At 34.4% G+C, this 18,728-nt stretch overlaps 2 protein-coding genes across 3 annotated transcripts; one reads left to right on the top strand and one right to left on the bottom strand.

The window, feature by feature from the left end:
* Positions 1–241: 241 nt before the first annotated feature.
* On the bottom strand, positions 242–1,417 carry LOC112772675 (protein MAIN-LIKE 1-like). The gene is made up of 3 exons (XM_025817644.1): positions 696–1,417; positions 492–579; positions 242–394 (listed from the first exon to the last, which is right to left on the bottom strand). Exons 1-3 carry the CDS (start codon positions 1,415–1,417, stop codon positions 242–244), a joined length of 963 nt encoding a protein of 320 aa, XP_025673429.1.
* A 6,400-nt stretch (positions 1,418–7,817) lies between these two features.
* LOC112772674 (scarecrow-like protein 14) lies at positions 7,818–11,193 on the top strand. Of its 2 annotated transcripts, none has more exons than XM_072225703.1 (3): positions 7,818–8,149; positions 8,265–8,719; positions 8,990–11,193. In XM_072225703.1, the coding sequence occupies exon 3, from the start codon at positions 9,056–9,058 to the stop codon at positions 10,991–10,993; it is 1,938 nt and encodes a 645-aa protein (XP_072081804.1). In that variant the 5' UTR covers positions 7,818–8,149; positions 8,265–8,719; positions 8,990–9,055; the 3' UTR covers positions 10,994–11,193. The 2 variants fall into 2 exon arrangements, with proteins under 2 accessions (XP_072081804.1, XP_029151172.1); XM_029295339.2 differs by having other exon boundaries at positions 7,857–8,320; positions 8,476–8,719.
* Positions 11,194–18,728: the final 7,535 nt, after the last annotated feature.

Raw genomic sequence — 18,728 nt, 5'->3', positions numbered from 1 at the left:
CCAGCTGCGTGTCCGGAGACAAGAACCTCTTCCCATGCTGACTCCACCAATCAAGGAACTCATGCGACGGTCCGGGGTCGGCAACAACGTCGAACCTCAGCACACTCTCCTGACGAGAGTCCCAGTAGAGATGCCACTTCTCCAAATAAGACGGGAACCACCGATCGCCACCTCTACCGTCCTTGGACATCAGAAAGTCGATGTTCAGGGCGGGAAGCGGAAGGGGCTGAACCCCTCCAAACTACGGAAGAACACGATCTATCTGATGCCACTCTATGACAGCAAAGTAGATCAGCGCGGTCACAGAGCGCCACAACGCCATATGCCGAGGCTCCAAAACCTCCGGATGCAAAACCTGAAGTACGTCGGGGCTACTGTACGGCATCCATATGAACTGCACAACACAAGGAAGCCATTCTTGTCAGGGAAACTGTTGGAACCAAATAGAAAAGCTTGATTATAAAAGGACACTTGTTAACTTGCATACTCACCTCCCTGTCCTGTAACCGGTCTATCCTGAGCCTCCACATCGCCACTCTAGGACCCTTCTCGCTCCCGGAAGGGTTGTAACCTGACCATCTGCAAGATACACATGTGTTACATCAACTGAAATATGTGTTTAGAGTATGCAATAGACTATTAATGAAATGCAGTGATGTGTGTAAAATTGAAACAGATAAGGCCGTTTCTAGTACCTCGAGGCCAATGGCCAGCTGAACGTCTCATATCCTGCAGGCCTAAACTGAGGAAAGCGCCAAAAGATCCAAGACTGAAGTAGCTGAAGCGGGCCGGCTAACTTGACGACATGTCTGTTCGCGACTCGGCACATGCAACGGTACAACCAAGCCAGTGCTGCAGAACCCCAGCTGTAGGTACCCAGCTCCTCCAGCCTCGCTACATACGGAAGCCATCTGATGTGAATCCGGTTCCCGGACTTGTCCGCGAACAGCTGCGTGCCCAACAACATCATGATGTACGCACGGGCATATCGGCGCACAGTCTCCTCATCTGCATCTTCCGGGCACTCGCCAAAAGTCTCCTGAAACCAGCTGCAGTTCACGGCGTACTTCTGAACCTGACTAGGAGGAGGTATAACTCTGAGCAACTCCTGGAACCAGACCCAGGCTGGACGGCCACCCTCGATGTATATATGGAACTCTGACAGGCACCCGCTCACGTAATGGCCGTCCACTGGCAAACCCAGCTGGTATGCCACATCCTGGAGTGTGATAGTGCACTCTCCGAACGGCATATGAAACGTGTGCGTCTCGGGACGCCATCGCTCCACGAATGCACTGACAAGGGCCTCGTCTAGCCGGAACCATCGGTCGTTCAACCTTGCAAGATGGTATAGACCTGCCATCTGCAAGTACGGAACGTATCTATCATCAAGTCGCATGCCCTGCTGCCGCCGCATGCTCCTAATGCATCGCTGGGGCTGCGAGTAGTAATGAACCGCATAGTTAAAACCAGCTTAAAAACCAACCACAACCGTAAGCAACGCGATAAATCATCAACAAACCTTTCTGCTAAATAAAACCGCATAACATTCAATGAAAGATAAGCAACTGGAAAACAAACCCATATACCGCACAACTAAGCCGTTAACATAAACCGGCTTAACGAGATCCACTAACAAGAAAAACCTTAACTAAACCGATTTACATAAAACATCTAGCGTAAAACAACTACAATCAAACAAGTCAAACAAATCACCAACATAAAACCACTAACGAAAACCACCTACCATAAACCACTCAAATAAACCGCTTGCATAAACCACTCACAAAAACCGATAACATAAACCACCAAAATAAACCACTAACTTAAACCACTAACTTAAACCACTAACTTAAACCACTAACATAAACCACTACCCTAAACCACCAACCTAAACCACTAACATAAACCACTAACTTAAACCGCTAACTTAAACCACTAACATAAACCACCTACATAAACCACTAACATATACCACCATCTAACCCACATGCAAAACTACTAAGTCACAAAAACCGCTATGATCAAAAATATTTCCGTACTAACCTCGTCGTTGATGACCCCGGCTATATGAGCGACTCCGTCCAAGCGATATAACCGTGCCGGATCGTCCCCCATCAGCAGAGTATTCCGTTCAGGTCTTCCTTGGAGAGAATCTGGGTCGTTTTCTCTGAGATTTCGTGGGGTAGGGGGAAGGAATAATAGTTCGAATGAGGGTGATTCGAACTCCTTATATAGCCGAATCACCACTAATTCGAACCAGTTTGGTTCGATTTATGAAGGACCATGCCAAGGGTAATTCGAACCAGCCTGGTTCGAATTACATACGTTGCACAATTGGCTATAGTTCGAACTAGATGAGTTCGAATTAGTTGGGTTAGTAGTTCGAACCACATTGGTTCAAATTACACACAAAGCTCCTCTTCACCTAATTCGAACCACCCTGGTTCGAATTACTAAGGTTTGTAATTCGAACCATCCTGGTTCGAATTACATAAAATTCACGTTTGGCTTATTGCTGAAACGATTTTCACTTTGGCGTATTTAGGTTACACATTTCTTGCCTTGGCTTATTCTAGTTTTTTGCCTTTTTTTTTTAATTTTTATCCATCACTTTTAATGCAAAATATAAAAGGTGTATGAGAATGATGTATACAAGAGTAATACATATATCATTCCTATTTTATGACTAGAGACAATTTTGTTTGAACATTTTCGATACCAATTATCTCTACTATCAAAATCACTTACGCACGAATATTTTGCTAAGTTATTGTGTTTACATATTGAACACATTTTGAACATGATATTCGTTTGATGTGTGTGCAGGGACGGATGTATGTACAAGAGTGTGGGGCAATCGCCCCTACTACGATTTAAAATTTTTTTGAGTAGTATATAATAATAATATTTATTTGCCCCCACTAAATTATTAAATTTGACCCCATAATAATTTTTTACTTAACTTTTGGTACTTTATAATCAATTTAAAAATTTTATAGATGTCATTAGAATGATCAATTCTCAATTTAAATGAAATTTGTGTTTTTTTTTAGAAATCAACTCAAAAGAATGTTATTTATCTTGTTTTATATTAGTTTTAATTTTTTATGTAACTACATTAATTGAAAGAACTTTTTTAGTTATGAATCTCAGTAAGAATTGATTTCTAATTATATAAGAAGTAAATTTTTAAATAAGTATTTACTTATATATATATATAAATAAGAAATACTACACATCCAAATCTTTTTATGAATTAAGTCTAACTAAATTAAACAATAAAATTTAAAATAATATTAGTCATAACTGATTTTTATTGTCTTTGACAAATTTGATTGGACTTGGTTAACAAAAAAATATGAATATATAGCATTATCCTATATAAAAAGACAGATATTTATAAGGGTAAAGTATATTTTTTGTCCCCGAAGTTTGGCAAAAGTTTTAAAAATACCCCTAAGTTTTATTTTGTTTCAATTTTGTCCCAAAAGTTTTCGATTTGCATCAAATATACCCTCGGAGGCTAAATTTTCAAAAAATTTAAGACCAATATCACAATAATGCATGAAAATTATGTTTGATTTGCTTGTGTTGAGGGGTTGTTCTTATGAAATTGTTGTTGAATCGATCTTAAATTTTTTGAAAAATTAGCCATCAGAGGTATATTTGATGCAAATCGAAAACTTATGGGACAAAATTGAAACAAAATAAAACTTAGGATATTTTTAAAACTTTTGTCAAACTTTAAGGACAAAAAATATACTTTACCCTATTTATAAATGATTATTTTAGTGTTTTAATTTGTAAAATTAGATATTATAAAAACTAATCATGTTATATTTACATCGAAAATAATTACCTGTGTATATATATTGAAATAAAAAATACACATTAAAAATAAATTAAACAATACATATATTTATATACAAATACATAATGATTAATAAATAATCTGATAACTAATTTTTATGTACACATAATATTTTTATTATAAAAATTATTATTATTATTATTATTATTATTATTATTATTATTATTATTATTATTATTATTATTATTATTATATATATATATTTTTTTTTTCCACACTATCAAAATTTTCTGGATCCGTCACTGTGTGTGTCTTTTGTATCCAATCGTGTTTTACAACAACAACAACAATAATAAAGCCTTGTCTTATTAGGTGGGGTTGGTTACATGAATCAAACGTCATTGAGCTCTATCATGTCTACAAAAATACCGTTTACGTGTAGATCTCATTTGACCATAGATGGTCTTCTTAGGTCTTCTTTTGCCTTTCATTTCTTGTCTATTTTCCATCTTCCATTTCTGTCACAGTTAACTTATGTTCCTGCTGTCCTTTGGCTACCCAACATTCTGTACCAAAAAGTATAGCCGGTCTGATAGCAGTGCAATAGAATTTACCTTTAAGTTTTAAAGTAATTTTTTTGTCACATATAAAACCAGACATACTCCGCTATTTTGAGCAACCTGCTTGGATTCTATAGTTTACATAATGTTCAATCTCTCCATTATCATGTATAATGTACCTAAAATACTTAAAACTTTAATTTTTCGTAGGATGTTTTCTCCAATCTTCACCTCTGTATTAGGGTTTTCCCTTCAGTGGCCGAACTTATATTCCATATATTTTGTCTTGTTACAGCTTATGGGCAGACCATACACTTCTAAAACTTCTTTCCATAAATCCAACTTCTTATTTAGGTATTTTCTTGACTCTCCCATAAGGACGATATTATCGACAAAAAACATCCACCATGACATATACTCTTGGATATGCTTTGTGAGTACTTCCAAGACTAAAGTAAAAAGGTATGGACTTAAGGATGATCACTGGTTAATTCTATACCAATAGAAAATTCATCTGTCATACCACCTTGAGTCTTCACACTAGTGGTAGCCCTATCATACATGTATTTAATTGCACAAATATATGCGATCCGTACTCTCTTTCTTTTCAAAACCTTTCATAAGACCTCCCTTAGTACCATATCGTATGTTTTTTTTCAAATCAATAAATACCATATGTAGATCTCATATATTATTATGATACTTCTCCATAATCATTCTTAACATATATGTAGCTTCAGTAGTGGATCTGTCTGTCATAAAACTAGATTAGTTCTCTGGTACTTCTATCTCTTGTCTCAACCTCCGTTGTATCACCCTTTTCCATAACTTCATGATATGGTTCATGAGTTTGATCATTCTATAATTTCTGTAACTTTGTATATTCCCTTTATTCTTTTAGATAAGTATCAAGGTGTTATTTCTCCACTCATCTAGCGTCTTCTTTGACCTTAAAATCTCATTAAAAAACTTGGTTAACCAACTGATGTCTTTCTCTCCAAGACCCTTCCAAACTTCAATAGAAATATTATTGGATCCTACTGTCCTGCAATTTTTCATCCGCTTTAGAACATCGTTTACCTCAAAGTCTCAAATCCTTCGATAGTAGTTAAAATTTTGATCTTCTTCCCTCGTGCATAACCGACCAAGACTCAGAAGAGTCTTCTATCCTTCATTAAATAACTTGTAGAAGTTACTCTTCCACCTTTCATTGATCTTCTGAGTCAAAATCTCTCCGTTTTTATCTTTTATGCACTTAACCTGATCCAAGTCTCTTGTTCTTCTTTCACGACTCTTTGCAATTCAATATATACCTTTTTCTCCTTCCTTTGTACCTAAAGACTGGTAGAGATCCTCATATGCTCTTATTCTTTTTTCACTTACAGCTAATTTTGTCTCTTTCTTAGTCACCTTATATTTTTTTCAATTATCTACATTGCGGCACAAAAACTACTCTTTAAAGCACTCTCTTTTTGTCTTTATCTTTTCTTGTATACCCGTATTCCACCACCAAGACTCCTTGTTTCTTGGTCATATTTCTCTAAATTCACTAAGACTTTCTTTTTCATTCATCTAGTAACTTCTGCCATCTCCCTTCATATCTTCTTCGTGCTTCCATTCCCTATTCACTTTGCCTCTTTTCCTATCTGTCTTATGAAACTTCTTTGTTCTTTACCTTTCATTTGCCACCACCTCGTCCTTGAGTTCTTCGTATAATGTATTTTCCTCAACTTTTGCTCAACATAAAAATCCATGACAAGTATCCTATGTTGTGTTGTTAAACTCTCTTGCGAAATAATTTTACAATTAATGCAAACTTTTCGGTCGACTCTCCTCAACAAGAAGAGGTTGATTTGAGAGTTTGTCATGCCACTCCTATAAGTTATAAGATATTTGTCTCTCTTTTTAAAACATGTATTTACGATGAGAATGTTAAAGGTTGAGGAAAAGTCCAAAATAGTTTTACCCTCGGTATTGACCACCCCGAAAACCATGGCCTCCGTGAATACTTTCATATCCAATCAATTCTCTTCCAACATGATCATTTAAGTCTATTGCTAAGAAAATTTTATCTCTCGAAAGTATGTCTTGGACCAAACTCTCTAGATCCTCCCAAAATCTTATCTTGTGTTGTTCGTCCGAACCCACTTGCGGTGTATAGTCGCTAATCACATGAAAAGTACCTTCTTCCACCATAAATTTGATAGAGATCATCCGATCACCTACCCTTTTGACATCCACTATGTTATTCTTCCACTGCTTATCCACGATAATACCTACCACATTCCTATTCTTCACCTTTTCTATATACCAAAGTTTGAACCCGAAGATATCCAACTCTCTAACCTTTGCGCCGACCCATTTTATTTCTTGTAGGCACATGATGTTAATCTTCTTCCTTGTCATGGTATCTACCACCTCTATGAATTTTTCTGTTAGAGTGCCTATGTTCCATGTTCCAAATCTTAACTTTCTGTCGCTCCGACCTTTACTTTTACCTTTTTCTTTGTGAACTAGCTTATTTACGCTCGTTCTTTCATGAAATCGCGGAAAGTCTTACTTATTTAACACTACACCCAGACACCGATGCAGCGGCTCTTGCTCATTTGACACTGTACGCGAACCATACAGCTTGTTGCTTCTGGACAACGACCTAACTTTAGTGCAATAACGTTTTTGATCCATGTCATGAAAATTCGACTAAGTTTTTATGTTGGCTGTCGAAGGCCAACACAAGCCTCCCTCTTTATCTGAATTTGGGACTGACTATGTACCGTATGTATAACATAGGCGGAGTTTGTATCTGTATTTTAATAAAAATTAAAAATTATTCTTCGAACACGTTTGAACACACCTAAATACTATCATATATATATATTAGCGTGTTTAACTTTATTCTTAATATATATTTTTAAAATAAATTTAAAATTAGTATATATTAATATTTATTAAAATAAAAATATTTTATACAATTAAAAAAATCAAAAAACAATTAAAAATTAATTTATATTTTAATATTAATAAAATATAAAAATATAATTATAATTTATCTAAAAAATAATTTATATTATATTATATATATATGCTTATTTTATAAGAATTTAAAATTTATTTGTCTTCGTATCTTAGTGTCTGTACGTCATGACCTATTAAGGACTAATTCAGCGGGACGTGTATAGGCCGTCTCTTGGAATTTTTAATAATTCATTTGTATATATAAAAAAAAATTATATTTTTTTAAAATTTAATATAATTAATTTTTTGCGGCATTATGAATTTTCTGAATTTGTTACTGAAACGGTGAAACCTGCTGCAAATCTCAGTATATAACCTCTAAGACAGGCCTTTTCATGGGCTCTCTGCGAGGCCCAACTTATGTTGCAATGGGCCAAGTTATGATCGTTTGAATTTTTTAAGAGTGCTCCATGCACGTATCTGAGGCAGGAAGAAAATGGAAGAATTTTGCACGTTTCTTAATTCTTATCTTATGCGAGAGAGAGAGAGAGAGAGAGAGAGAGAGAGAGAGAGAGAGGAGAGGAGAGAGAGAGAGAGAGAGAGAGTACGTTTCTGGAACCTAGCTAAGTAGCTATGATGGCGGTGGCCGGTGAGTGTTGTAGATACTACGATGATGAATGAAATGAACACATCAGCTTCCATCGTCGTCCAAAGACACAGTTCCAAGCGTTGAATTCAACCCTAACCAGGTGGCAAGTGGCCGGCACCTCTACCTGGTCGGTGATGACCACTACATTGCCGCGCCTTAGCTTGTTTCCTCGTAAAATAAATATCTTCCAATCTCGCTCTCAAACTTAATGCCTTTCATAATTCATACTCACTCCACTCCACTTCAATCCAATCCAATCCAATATATATGTCAATTACTTTTGCAGTTTGCATCACAGAATATCTTTCCATTTATGGCGCATATATGTGCCGAGGAAGGAAGGTATGTGTATATATGTTACATTACTTTGAATGTTTGCTTCCAATTATAGGGTTTAGATGCATTGGATAACATAACGAAACGCACATACATGCTTTCCATTTTCCATCTCATTAACCTTATAAGCATTTTGACACGTGAAAATTCTTCAACAAAAGATCAGAGGGAGCATTATCTCTGTTGTTGTTGAGAATTTGAACACAAAAGGAGCCGTTTTTCGTTTCTAGAAACATACATGAAAATCAAGTCTACGTCCTATGATGTGTATAGTGGTTCACCATCTCCTTGAAAGCGATTGCCTCAGAGACATGTTATAAAGTCTACTTTCCTATGCATGCAATCCAGAACCATTTATTGCTACTACCATAGTATAGCATGCAACACTGCTATAACTAACTTCAGGTACCTAACACAAATCCTTGTTACTTAAATATACTTCAGGAAAATTTCTTTTCTTGTGTGCTCTTAGAGAAAATAAATGTTCTTACTCTGCGCTATTTATGTTGCCATTTAGAAGTTAAATTCTATGTTATTAGTATTTTAGAAAAAATAATAATAGACTTATAATGTTTATGTGAAAGGCAATTATTATTTCATAATAATAAAAACACTGATTTGCTCTTAGCACAACTAAGAATTTCTCTATATTTCATGACCTATTTATTTCGGCAGATGAGTTCATAGCTTAGTGGTTAAATTTCCTGCTGCTTCTCATTTGAGTCTGAGGCCGCGTGCTAGATGGCTGATCCAAGCCATGGTGGAAATCCGGCCACCGATTTCACAACTAATAGGGATGAAAATCCAGCTCCCTTTGATGAGAGTGATTTCTCTGCTGCAGCCCTAAAGTACATAGATGAAATGCTTATGGAAGAAGACATTGATGAAGAGTACAACATGTTCCAACATTCCTCGGCTCTCCTAACAGCTGAGAAATCACTTTATGATGCCATTGGCCAGAGGTATCCTTCTTCTGCCTCTACTTTGTCGTCTTCAACTTCTTCTTCTATCCAGCATCATAATTACTACCCCAATGTGGAGAGCCCTGGGGATAGTTATAGCAGTATTAGTTCTGGCAGCACTTGTGGCACCACCAATACTAGCAGCTCTGCTGACTACTTCTGGAGCGGTTTTGATCTTTCTATGATTCCATTGATGCCAAACACTTTACCTTTTCCTGATACCTTTAATTTTCAGTCCAATCCATCCTCCACCACCCCCCAATCTAACCACAGAAGCGACTTCACTGCCACAAACAATAGTAGTGGATTAGGACAGGTGGTGATTAAGACTGAAGAAGTCGATTATGATTTCGAGGAAGAGGAAGAGGAAGAGGAAGAGGTCCAATTTCTTGCTGAGTCCATGGGAAGCAGTAGCAAGCAATCAGCATTGTACATGGATGACACTGAGCTATCCGAATTTTTTGATAAGGTACTTCTTGGAGCTGGATTGGGAAGAGGATCATCACAAGCTGATGAAGGCGTTCCCAAAGACTCTCGCGGTAAGAAGAGCCGTGCAAGGAAAAGAAATGACAAAAATGACGATGAAGTTATTGATCTGAGGTCATTGTTGATGCAATGTGCACAAGCAGTTTCTTCTGATAACCGTCCAATGGCAAAAGAGTTATTGATGCAGATTAAGCTGCATTCTTCTCCAACAGGTGATGCAACTCAGAGATTGTCCCATTACTTTGTAAATGCTCTCGAAGCACGCATGTCAGGGACAGGTACACACATTCATAGTGCCTTATCCACAAAAAGGCCCTCTGCTTCTGATATGGTCAAGGCCTACCAAATGTATGCATCAGCTTGTCCATTTGACAAGTTTGGAATCAGGTTCTCAATCAACTCAATTGACAATTCGGCCATGGAAGGTGTCCAAACTCTTCACATTGTCGAATTTGGCATCCGCTATGGCTTCAAGTGGCCTGGACTTATATATCGCCTATCCAGACTCCCCAGTGGGCCTCCAAAGCTTCGCATAACCGGGATAGAGTATCCACTGCCTGGTTTGAAGCTTGAGCAAACAGGGCAATGCTTAGCAAGGTATTGCGAGCGATTCAACGTCCCTTTCGAGTTCAATGCTGTTGTTGCAAAGAAATGGGAGAGAATCAAAGTTGAGGATCTCAAGATAAGGGAGAATGAGTTTGTAGCTGTGAATTGCATGTTTAGATTTGAGAATCTGCATGATGAGACAGTTGTGTTGGAGAATCCTAGAGATTCTGTTTTGGAGTTAATAAGGAAGGCTAATCCAAACGTATTTGTACATGGCATTATAAATGGTAACTATGATGCTGCATTCTTCGTGACAAGGTTTAAGGAGGCAATGTTTCATTACTCAGCAATGTTTGACATGCTTGATAACACTGTTGCCCGTGATGATCCTATAAGGTTGATGTATGAGGAAGCTATATTTGGGAAGGAAGTGATGAATGTTGTGGCTTGTGAAGGGAATGAGAGGATTGAGAGACCACACAATTACAAGAAATGGCAGGTAAGGAACACAAGAGCAGGGTTCAGGCAGCTTTCATTGGATGAACAAATGATTGAGAAGTTTAAGGATATGTTGAGAAATGAAGGTTATCATAAAGATTTCATGCTTCATGCTGATGGCAAATGGCTTCTACAAGGTTGGAAGGGCAGAATCCTATATGCTTCTTCTTGTTGGGTACCAGCATAGGCCTTCACAGCAATGTTTTGTAGGCGCACAGATAAAAAATTATTTGTGTTAGGCCTTAAGTAGCATGATCATCAGGCAATAAGTATATTCTGTCTCCGACGGCTAGTGTTTAGGAGAAAAAAAATAGTCTAAGGGACCATTTGGAAGCTTTAAAAGTAATTTTTTTTATTTTTAATTTATGAAAAATAGTAGTATTAATGTCTGGTGCAATTTTTAAAATCAAATTACAGTTTTCTAAAAAGTTATTTAAGAGCTTATAAAGAAGTTAAAAGAAATGACTTCTCTCATAATATTACTATTTTTTATCACATTTCTATAAAATAAGCACTTTTAGAGCTAAAAATTTAAACACAAAATAACTTATTTATAAGTTACTTTTAATATAGTTATTTATTATTTAAACTATTTTGTCAAAAAGAATTTAGTTAAGTTATTTATCTAAATTGGGTCTAAATCTGTCTCGTTTAACATTTATTTATTACAAAATATATTAAATAAAATAAAAAATAGGATAAATATTATGTCACCAAAATACTCATCTAAAGGTAAATGTTATACACATTTAATTTAGATATTTTTGTATAAATTCAAATTTAACATATTTGGAGTGTTTATATATGAAATTGAATTAATTTGGATTGGTGGCATTATCAACTCATATATTTTTTGTATAAATACAAATTTAACACATTTGGAGTGTTTATATTTAAAATTGAATTAATTTGAATTGGTTAAATAGACTTTATTCATTTAAACAAGTATTGAGAATTTAAATTTTATTTTGTATATTTAAGTAAGTCTTGAGAATTTAAATTTTATCTTGTGCATATAATAATTTATTAGCAAAAAATAAAAGTTTAGATCTGCGCTCTGCCAGGGATTAATTTTTGTTCTATCAAACTATACCAATGGATAACTAAAATATATGAAATTGAAGCGTTATAATTTTTCATTTATTAACGGAGTGTTACGTTACAGTTATTAATTGGAAATATGTTTACTCCATGTTATAAGATCCAAGATGTTTGCCTCACTCTGCTTTTTTAGGTCAGCACTCAGCGATGACTTTATCAGGGAAAACACCATGATTTTATGTTGCTATTTTTTTTAAAAAATATATTTTTGTTTAAAACTTAATTTTATCATTTAAAATGACTATGATATATTAATAGAATAGAATTTAAATTTAAAAAATATTAAAATAAATTTAAAAATTAGACCTTTTTGAGAATTTTTTATTTTAATAAATAAAATAAATATAAGAATTATCAAAATAAATAATTTAAAAAATAATTATCGATTTAAATTCTACAGTCTTATCTCGTTTATACTGCAAATGAGATAAGACACGTCAGCTGCAACGTGTATATCTCGTTTACACTGTAAACGAGATACATAAAATGTGCATCTTGTTTACAGTATAAACGAGATAGATGAAAGACAAATTAACAGCTGCTATAAAAGGATGTGTAACTGTTGGTATTCTCCACAAATATTTTCTATCCTTTTTCGGTCTGGTTTTCCTCACGAAAATAAGGCATCAATGGCCAGTAACAGTCCATACATAGTTGTGCTTGTTTATCCTAATTATCGTATGAGAAATGGCGACAACAAGGTGACATTTGAGTGTGGGAATCTGATATTGTTTCGCACTCAGCGTGTGAATACATTGTCGGATTTGAAGAGTTTGATATTGAGCAAGCTTGGTGGTACAGAAGTGAGGGAGATCGGATGGGTGGCGTATAGGTTGCTGGCACCCATGGGTAACAGAGTCTTCCGGTTTCGACTATTCTGACTTCAAGGGGACGAGCATGTGCGACTGATGTTCAACATCCATGGGAGGATCATGGTGGAGCAGGTAATGGAGCTTTCCGCCGAGGTGGGACATAGTAGTTGTGGGAGTTCCGTACACTCGACCTATGTACAGGACGACCGACCTCTCGCACCACCGCCCATTCATGTCGTCATTCTAGTAGATGAGGCAGAGGAGGGCGAGGAGGAGTCGTACGAGGATTACGTGGCGGACAGTGCGGACAGTGATTCGTCCGATATTGGAAATGAGGATGAGTTTGTTCCGGAGACACCTGCCCAGAATGTGGCGCGCCATGTCCTGCCACCACCTCACCCAATTCCGACGCTATCGGCAGTGCCAAGTCACTATCACAGTTTAGATCTGAACGCCATGCATGAGAGGACTCCGTTTTCTGACACAAGTGAAGAGGATTACAACCCAGATGGCCGTGTAGAGTTTCGGGTCGGCCACGGGTTCAAAAGATGAGAGGCAGTGCTTCAGGGTGTGAAGAACTACAGTATTCGCAAGAGTGCGGAGTACCGGTGATCAAATCGGACTGGTTAAAGTACCATGAACCCTAAACCCTAAACAAATATAACGTAGCTAACCTCGAAGTCGGCCGTTCCGGCATAATGTGACGTCTCATTCAGCCTGTTAATGTCTCCACCGTTCCCCGCCTAGCGCGCCATCACCGTATCAATCTAAAATAGGGTAGAAAAGGGTTAAAAGAGGGGAGAAAGAGGTTGATTAAGTCAAAATGGGGTCCGGAATTCCACTGTAAACGAGATAAGACTGTGAAATTTAAATCGATAAGTATTTTTTAAATTATTTATTTTGATAATTATTATATTTATTTTATTTATTAAAATAAAAATTTTCCCTTTTTGATCTAATTTACAAATAAAGGATAAATAAGAATTGGAATTCTTAAAAGAATTCAAATCATTCATTTGTAGTTGTTCTAAAGTAAGAAAAAGCATTCAACTCTTAATTGAATTCTAATTTCCAGCATTCCAAATAATCTCTCTAGGGATGAACGCGGATCGAATCAGATATAACCAAAATCTTGATTCGATCCGCACTAAAACCATCGGATCATATCCAATATCTATAGTTTTTAAGCTTAAATCCGATCCGATCCGCATATTTGCGAATCGGATCGGATATCGATATATCCACAAAATACAAAATATTTTTAAAAGCTTATTTTTATTAAAAAAAACAAATTAGATGTTTCAATTGAGATGATTTTGCTCGATAAAAACGTGAGTTTCCTACCACTTTTTTAAATAATACTGAATTTATATTATTGATATTTCAAATGTGTTTATTTACCTCATTTTAATTGTTCTTTGATTTTTGTTTGTCAATTTTAGGGAGAAAAAAATACATATTTCAGTTAAGAAGATTCTTGTGTCTCGATTCGTGAATTTGCTAAGAGAAGGAATGACATATCAAATTACATATTTTGGTATTAAAACTTGGACGCAATGTGGGTATGTAACTTCAAGACTACATATCAAGAGTATGTGGTGAATTTAAACCAACGTACCGATGTGCACAAACTTCTAAAATCATCAAGTATCCCACAATATGGATTTAGTAGTTTTGTGAGTTTTGACACTCTGATCTCAATCCTTCTAGATTCGATTACATCTATTTTGTTGGTAAATTTATTGTTTTACAAAAAAAATATTGATAAATTTATTTATTTTATCAATTTTTTTATTAGCATAATTATTAACAAACCCTTTTTATCTTAATCTATTTAGATATTATTGAACATCTTGCTGTAATTAGGAGTGAGAAGACTTTTGAAAAAGATCATAAGTCTATTAAGTTCAATGTTATTGAATTGGAAGTCAATGATAGGTAATCAATTCTTTTTGAACTCTTTAGCTATATATTTAAACCTCTTATTTTCCATAAACATAATTTTGGCGAATCAATTCAATTCTTTCAAAAAAAAAAAATGCGAATCGAGTTCCTGAAAGTATAATTCGTTTATAAGTAGTTCATTTTGAATTAATTTGGATAACGTGTGAATAAAATAGTGTAAGTTGAATGGGTATAAATTAGTTTGTTTAGAATAATTTTTTAACTGAATTTTTAAATTTTGGTTTATAATAGATTGCAATAGCATTGTCTATATTCCCTATGCAAGTATTTCTTTAATATAAATGCTCATCTTTACATATTTGGTATTTGACAATCATTATTGCTCATGCAGGATGATAGTATGGCTGAAACTAAGAAACAAACAGAATTGGCTACTAGAGTTTCAACATGAAAATAAAGAATTGAGCATGATAACAATTTAAATATGATAATAATCCTTAATTTAAGTTTATCTATGTGATAATAAATATATTATTTTTATCTATATTTTAGCAATTTTTTAAAAAATATAACAATTAAAAAATATTATGCATTTGAAAATTTTTGTTAATTAGGATGTATAAGATTTTACAAAAAACTAAACTTCGAAATATTTTAACAAATAGAAGATTGATATATAAGTTTTATATTTTAAAACAAATATTTGTTTTATATTTTATCAACAAATATTAGTTTTTCAAATTCTAATTCTAATTTTTATTTGGTAATTAGAGAACTCTATTTAAAATTTTAAAATTTAAAATTCTAACACGACGAATAAGGATGCAAGAAGTTTTCAATAATTAAGGATTCGTGTTAGAGAAAGTTACAAATCGATACTAATATGCTTAGATTTCTTTTAATGTTCTATAATTTAAGATCAATCATTTAGTTTTTTAATTAGTCTACTAAAATAATCATTTTTATATGCTATATAATTATTGTAGATGCACTAGAATACACAAACCTATCTAAGTTGTAAAATGATACATGAATGAAGAGGAAGATTATATTATTTCAAAAGAGACATAGTAAGATAACCATGATATATTATAATTTTCAAGAGTTAAGAGTCGCAGTAGTCTCAAGGTTCTAATTCTGGATGAAGACAACAATCCAAAGTCATCAACAACAAATGTTATGTTCAAAGAGGTTTTTAATAATACTTAGGTAACAAAAATAGTATTTTCATTTTAATAACATATTATGATTATACTTTTATACAAATATTTACTGTAAATATAACTATTTTATCTATAACTCTACTTTTAGATTTGAAATGAAATGTGTAACAGGAAGCACAGTATTATATGCCAATTGTTTTTCTAATGAGGTAAGTAAAATACTAGGTTGTCGATAAATTTTCATTAACCTTTTGATTTAAAGTTTAGTATAAAATTGACATGATACTATTACAGTTATATATGTTCTTATTTTTTCAGATCTCTTTCTTTGTAGTTCAAGAATATTATAGACTTCAAATTGTTCCATTTGTATTTTACTTTGAATAGAGATAAAACAACATATTCAGTACGTTTATTGTATAACGACGATGATAATGTTATACTAAACTCGAGAAATTTATGATTATAAAATATTATTTTCGATTAAACATGTTAAATTAAAATGTAAGCCCTTGCATCGCACGAGTTTAACACTAGCACACTTCTATTCTCACAATTTTTCTATTCTTTTTCATTCTTCTTTTAAATTTATGAAATCAAAGTTCTACTGATATTATTCTTTGTTCAAAACAATGGATCCAAATCAATTTAACTCCTTTTTCAATTACTTATAAAACTTTTTTCAAGCTTTGAATATCCAACAATCTCAAACTTCAAACTCTCAAATTCCAAATCAAAACTTCACACTACCTAATGCATTTCAAAGTTTAAATCCACAAAATTTTTCTAATTTCAATTTTCAAGCTCCTTATAATAATCAATTTTCTATTTTCTAACCACATAATCAAAATTCACAAATACCATATTTTTCATTTTCATCCATATTTAATCCCTCTATCGAAAATGTTACTCCAACATCTTTGTCATTTTCAACTCAATTCAGTGCATCGAGACAACTCATTTGGTGTTGGTGGCTCTTCTAATCCATCCTTTCAGACTCCGATACAATCTAGTCCAAATTCGTAATATTCAGATTTTGCCAACTCTCGTGAATTAGATGCTATCATCTATCGACCTCAATGATGATGACATTGAAAATCGTAGGCAAGATAGTATTCAACACTGACAATAGGAAGAAGATGAGATGTTGATCAGTTCATGGTTGAATATTTCAACTGGCTCTATAGTATTAGTACCGACTAAAAAGGCGAAATATTTTGGAGTCGAATTCACAGCTATTATGTAGAATTTAGCACCGACATGAAAAGGAGGACAGTTGCATGTAAGAAACGATGGTATACGATCAACAAGGCAGTTGCACAGTTTACTGGTTGCTACAATTAAGCTAGTCAAAACATAAGGTGTGGTTCGAACGCTAATAATATAAATGAGTCGACCTATAAACTTTATTCCACAAATTATGGTCAAAAATTCACTTTTGAGAGGCATTGGAATATGCTTCATTTGGAGCAAAAATGGAGGCTCAAAGAGAATCAAGGTTAGTGCAACTAGAGCATACTCATCATCATCAAATCCAGAAATACCGTTAGCTGACAAAACCAGTGTGAACTCTTTCGTTCGCCCACAAGTATCAAAGAAGGGCAAGAGAAAAGGTAAGGCAAAAGCAAATATCTGAAGATTTTAGCGAAAAGAAATCACCGTTGGCTGACAAAATCGGTGATTATTCAATGATTAAGAAGAAGAAGATATCGATAGAAATTCTACTCCTTATATGCATCAACAGAGATCGAGAAACAAGAAATGATCGCCTCTCCAAAGATTATTTTGCAGATGAACCGGTGTATAATGCTGACATTTTTCGACGGAGATTTTGAATGAGAAGACACGTGTTCCTTTGGATAATAGATGCTCTCTCAAATGTCTATCCATATTTTCAATAGAGGGTCGATGCAACTGGGAGAAAAAGCTTGTCACCAATCAAAAAATGCACTACTGTGATACAAATGTTAGCATATGGTGTAGCAGCTGATGCTGTTGATGATTATGTGCGCATAGGCAAGAACACTACAATTGAATGCTTGAAAAAATTTGTTGAAGGTGTCATTTTAGTGGTTAAGGATGAATATTTACGAAAATCAAATTCAAATGATACACGACGACTACTATAAATGGCGGAGAGTCGTGGATTTTCTGGTATGTTGGGCAGCATTGACTACATGCAGTGGCAATAGAAAAATTGTCCAAAGGTGTGGAAAGGTATGTACATGAATGGTTATCGTGGGGTTGTAACCATAGTACTTGAAGTTGTAGCATTTTCAGACCTTTGAATATGGCATGCGCTCTTTGGAGTTTCTGGTTAAAATAACGATATCAACGTGTTAGATCGTTCATCAATGTTCGATAATATTCTAAATGATCGTGCTCCGGAAGTAAATTATACTATCAATGATAATAATTATACTATAAGATACTATTTAGCAGATGGTATTTATCCTGAATGGGCTACATTTGTCAAATCAATCTCAAAGTTACAAAGGGATAAACACAAGTTATTTGCACAATATTAAGAAGGTAAAGAAAAGCCGTGGAGCGAGCATTCAGAGTGTGCCAAGCACGCTTTGCAATTATACGTGGTCCAGTACGCTTTTGAAAAAAAAATCTTACAAACATAATGAGAGCTTGTATTATATTGCATAATATGGTTGTTGAGGATGAAAGAGTCATTTATGCAGAAAATTTTGCTCAAACCTAGAGTATGACGATATCGAAAATGGCTTATCACAACTTCAGTTGGGAGAAGAAGATTTTGCACCATACCATCAATTTCTCCAAAGAAATGTCCAACTTCGAAACAGACAGTAGCATCGATAGTTGAAAGAGAATTTAATTGAACACATATGACAATTTCATAATGCTTGTCGACAAATATAGAGCTTTATTATGTTTTATTTTTATATTAAGTAATTTTACAAATTAGTTT

The sequence above is a fragment of the Arachis hypogaea genome, chromosome 18 (assembly GCF_003086295.3).
Source record: "Arachis hypogaea cultivar Tifrunner chromosome 18, arahy.Tifrunner.gnm2.J5K5, whole genome shotgun sequence".
Classification (NCBI taxonomy): domain Eukaryota; kingdom Viridiplantae; phylum Streptophyta; class Magnoliopsida; order Fabales; family Fabaceae; genus Arachis; species Arachis hypogaea.
This window is presented reverse-complemented; position numbering and strand designations above follow the sequence as displayed.

Coding starts and splice junctions, on each gene's coding strand:
- LOC112772675 (XM_025817644.1), bottom strand. CDS start 1,417: ATGCGGCGGCAGCAGGGCATGCGACTTGATGATAGATACGTTCCGTAC. Junction 580..695: donor AGCTGGCCATTGGCCTCGAG/GTACTAGAAACG, acceptor TGTATCTTGCAG/ATGGTCAGGTTACAACCCTT. Junction 395..491: donor ACCGGTTACAGGACAGGGAG/GTGAGTATGCAA, acceptor TGTGTTGTGCAG/TTCATATGGATGCCGTACAG.
- LOC112772674 (XM_072225703.1), top strand. CDS start 9,056: ATGGCTGATCCAAGCCATGGTGGAAATCCGGCCACCGATTTCACAACT.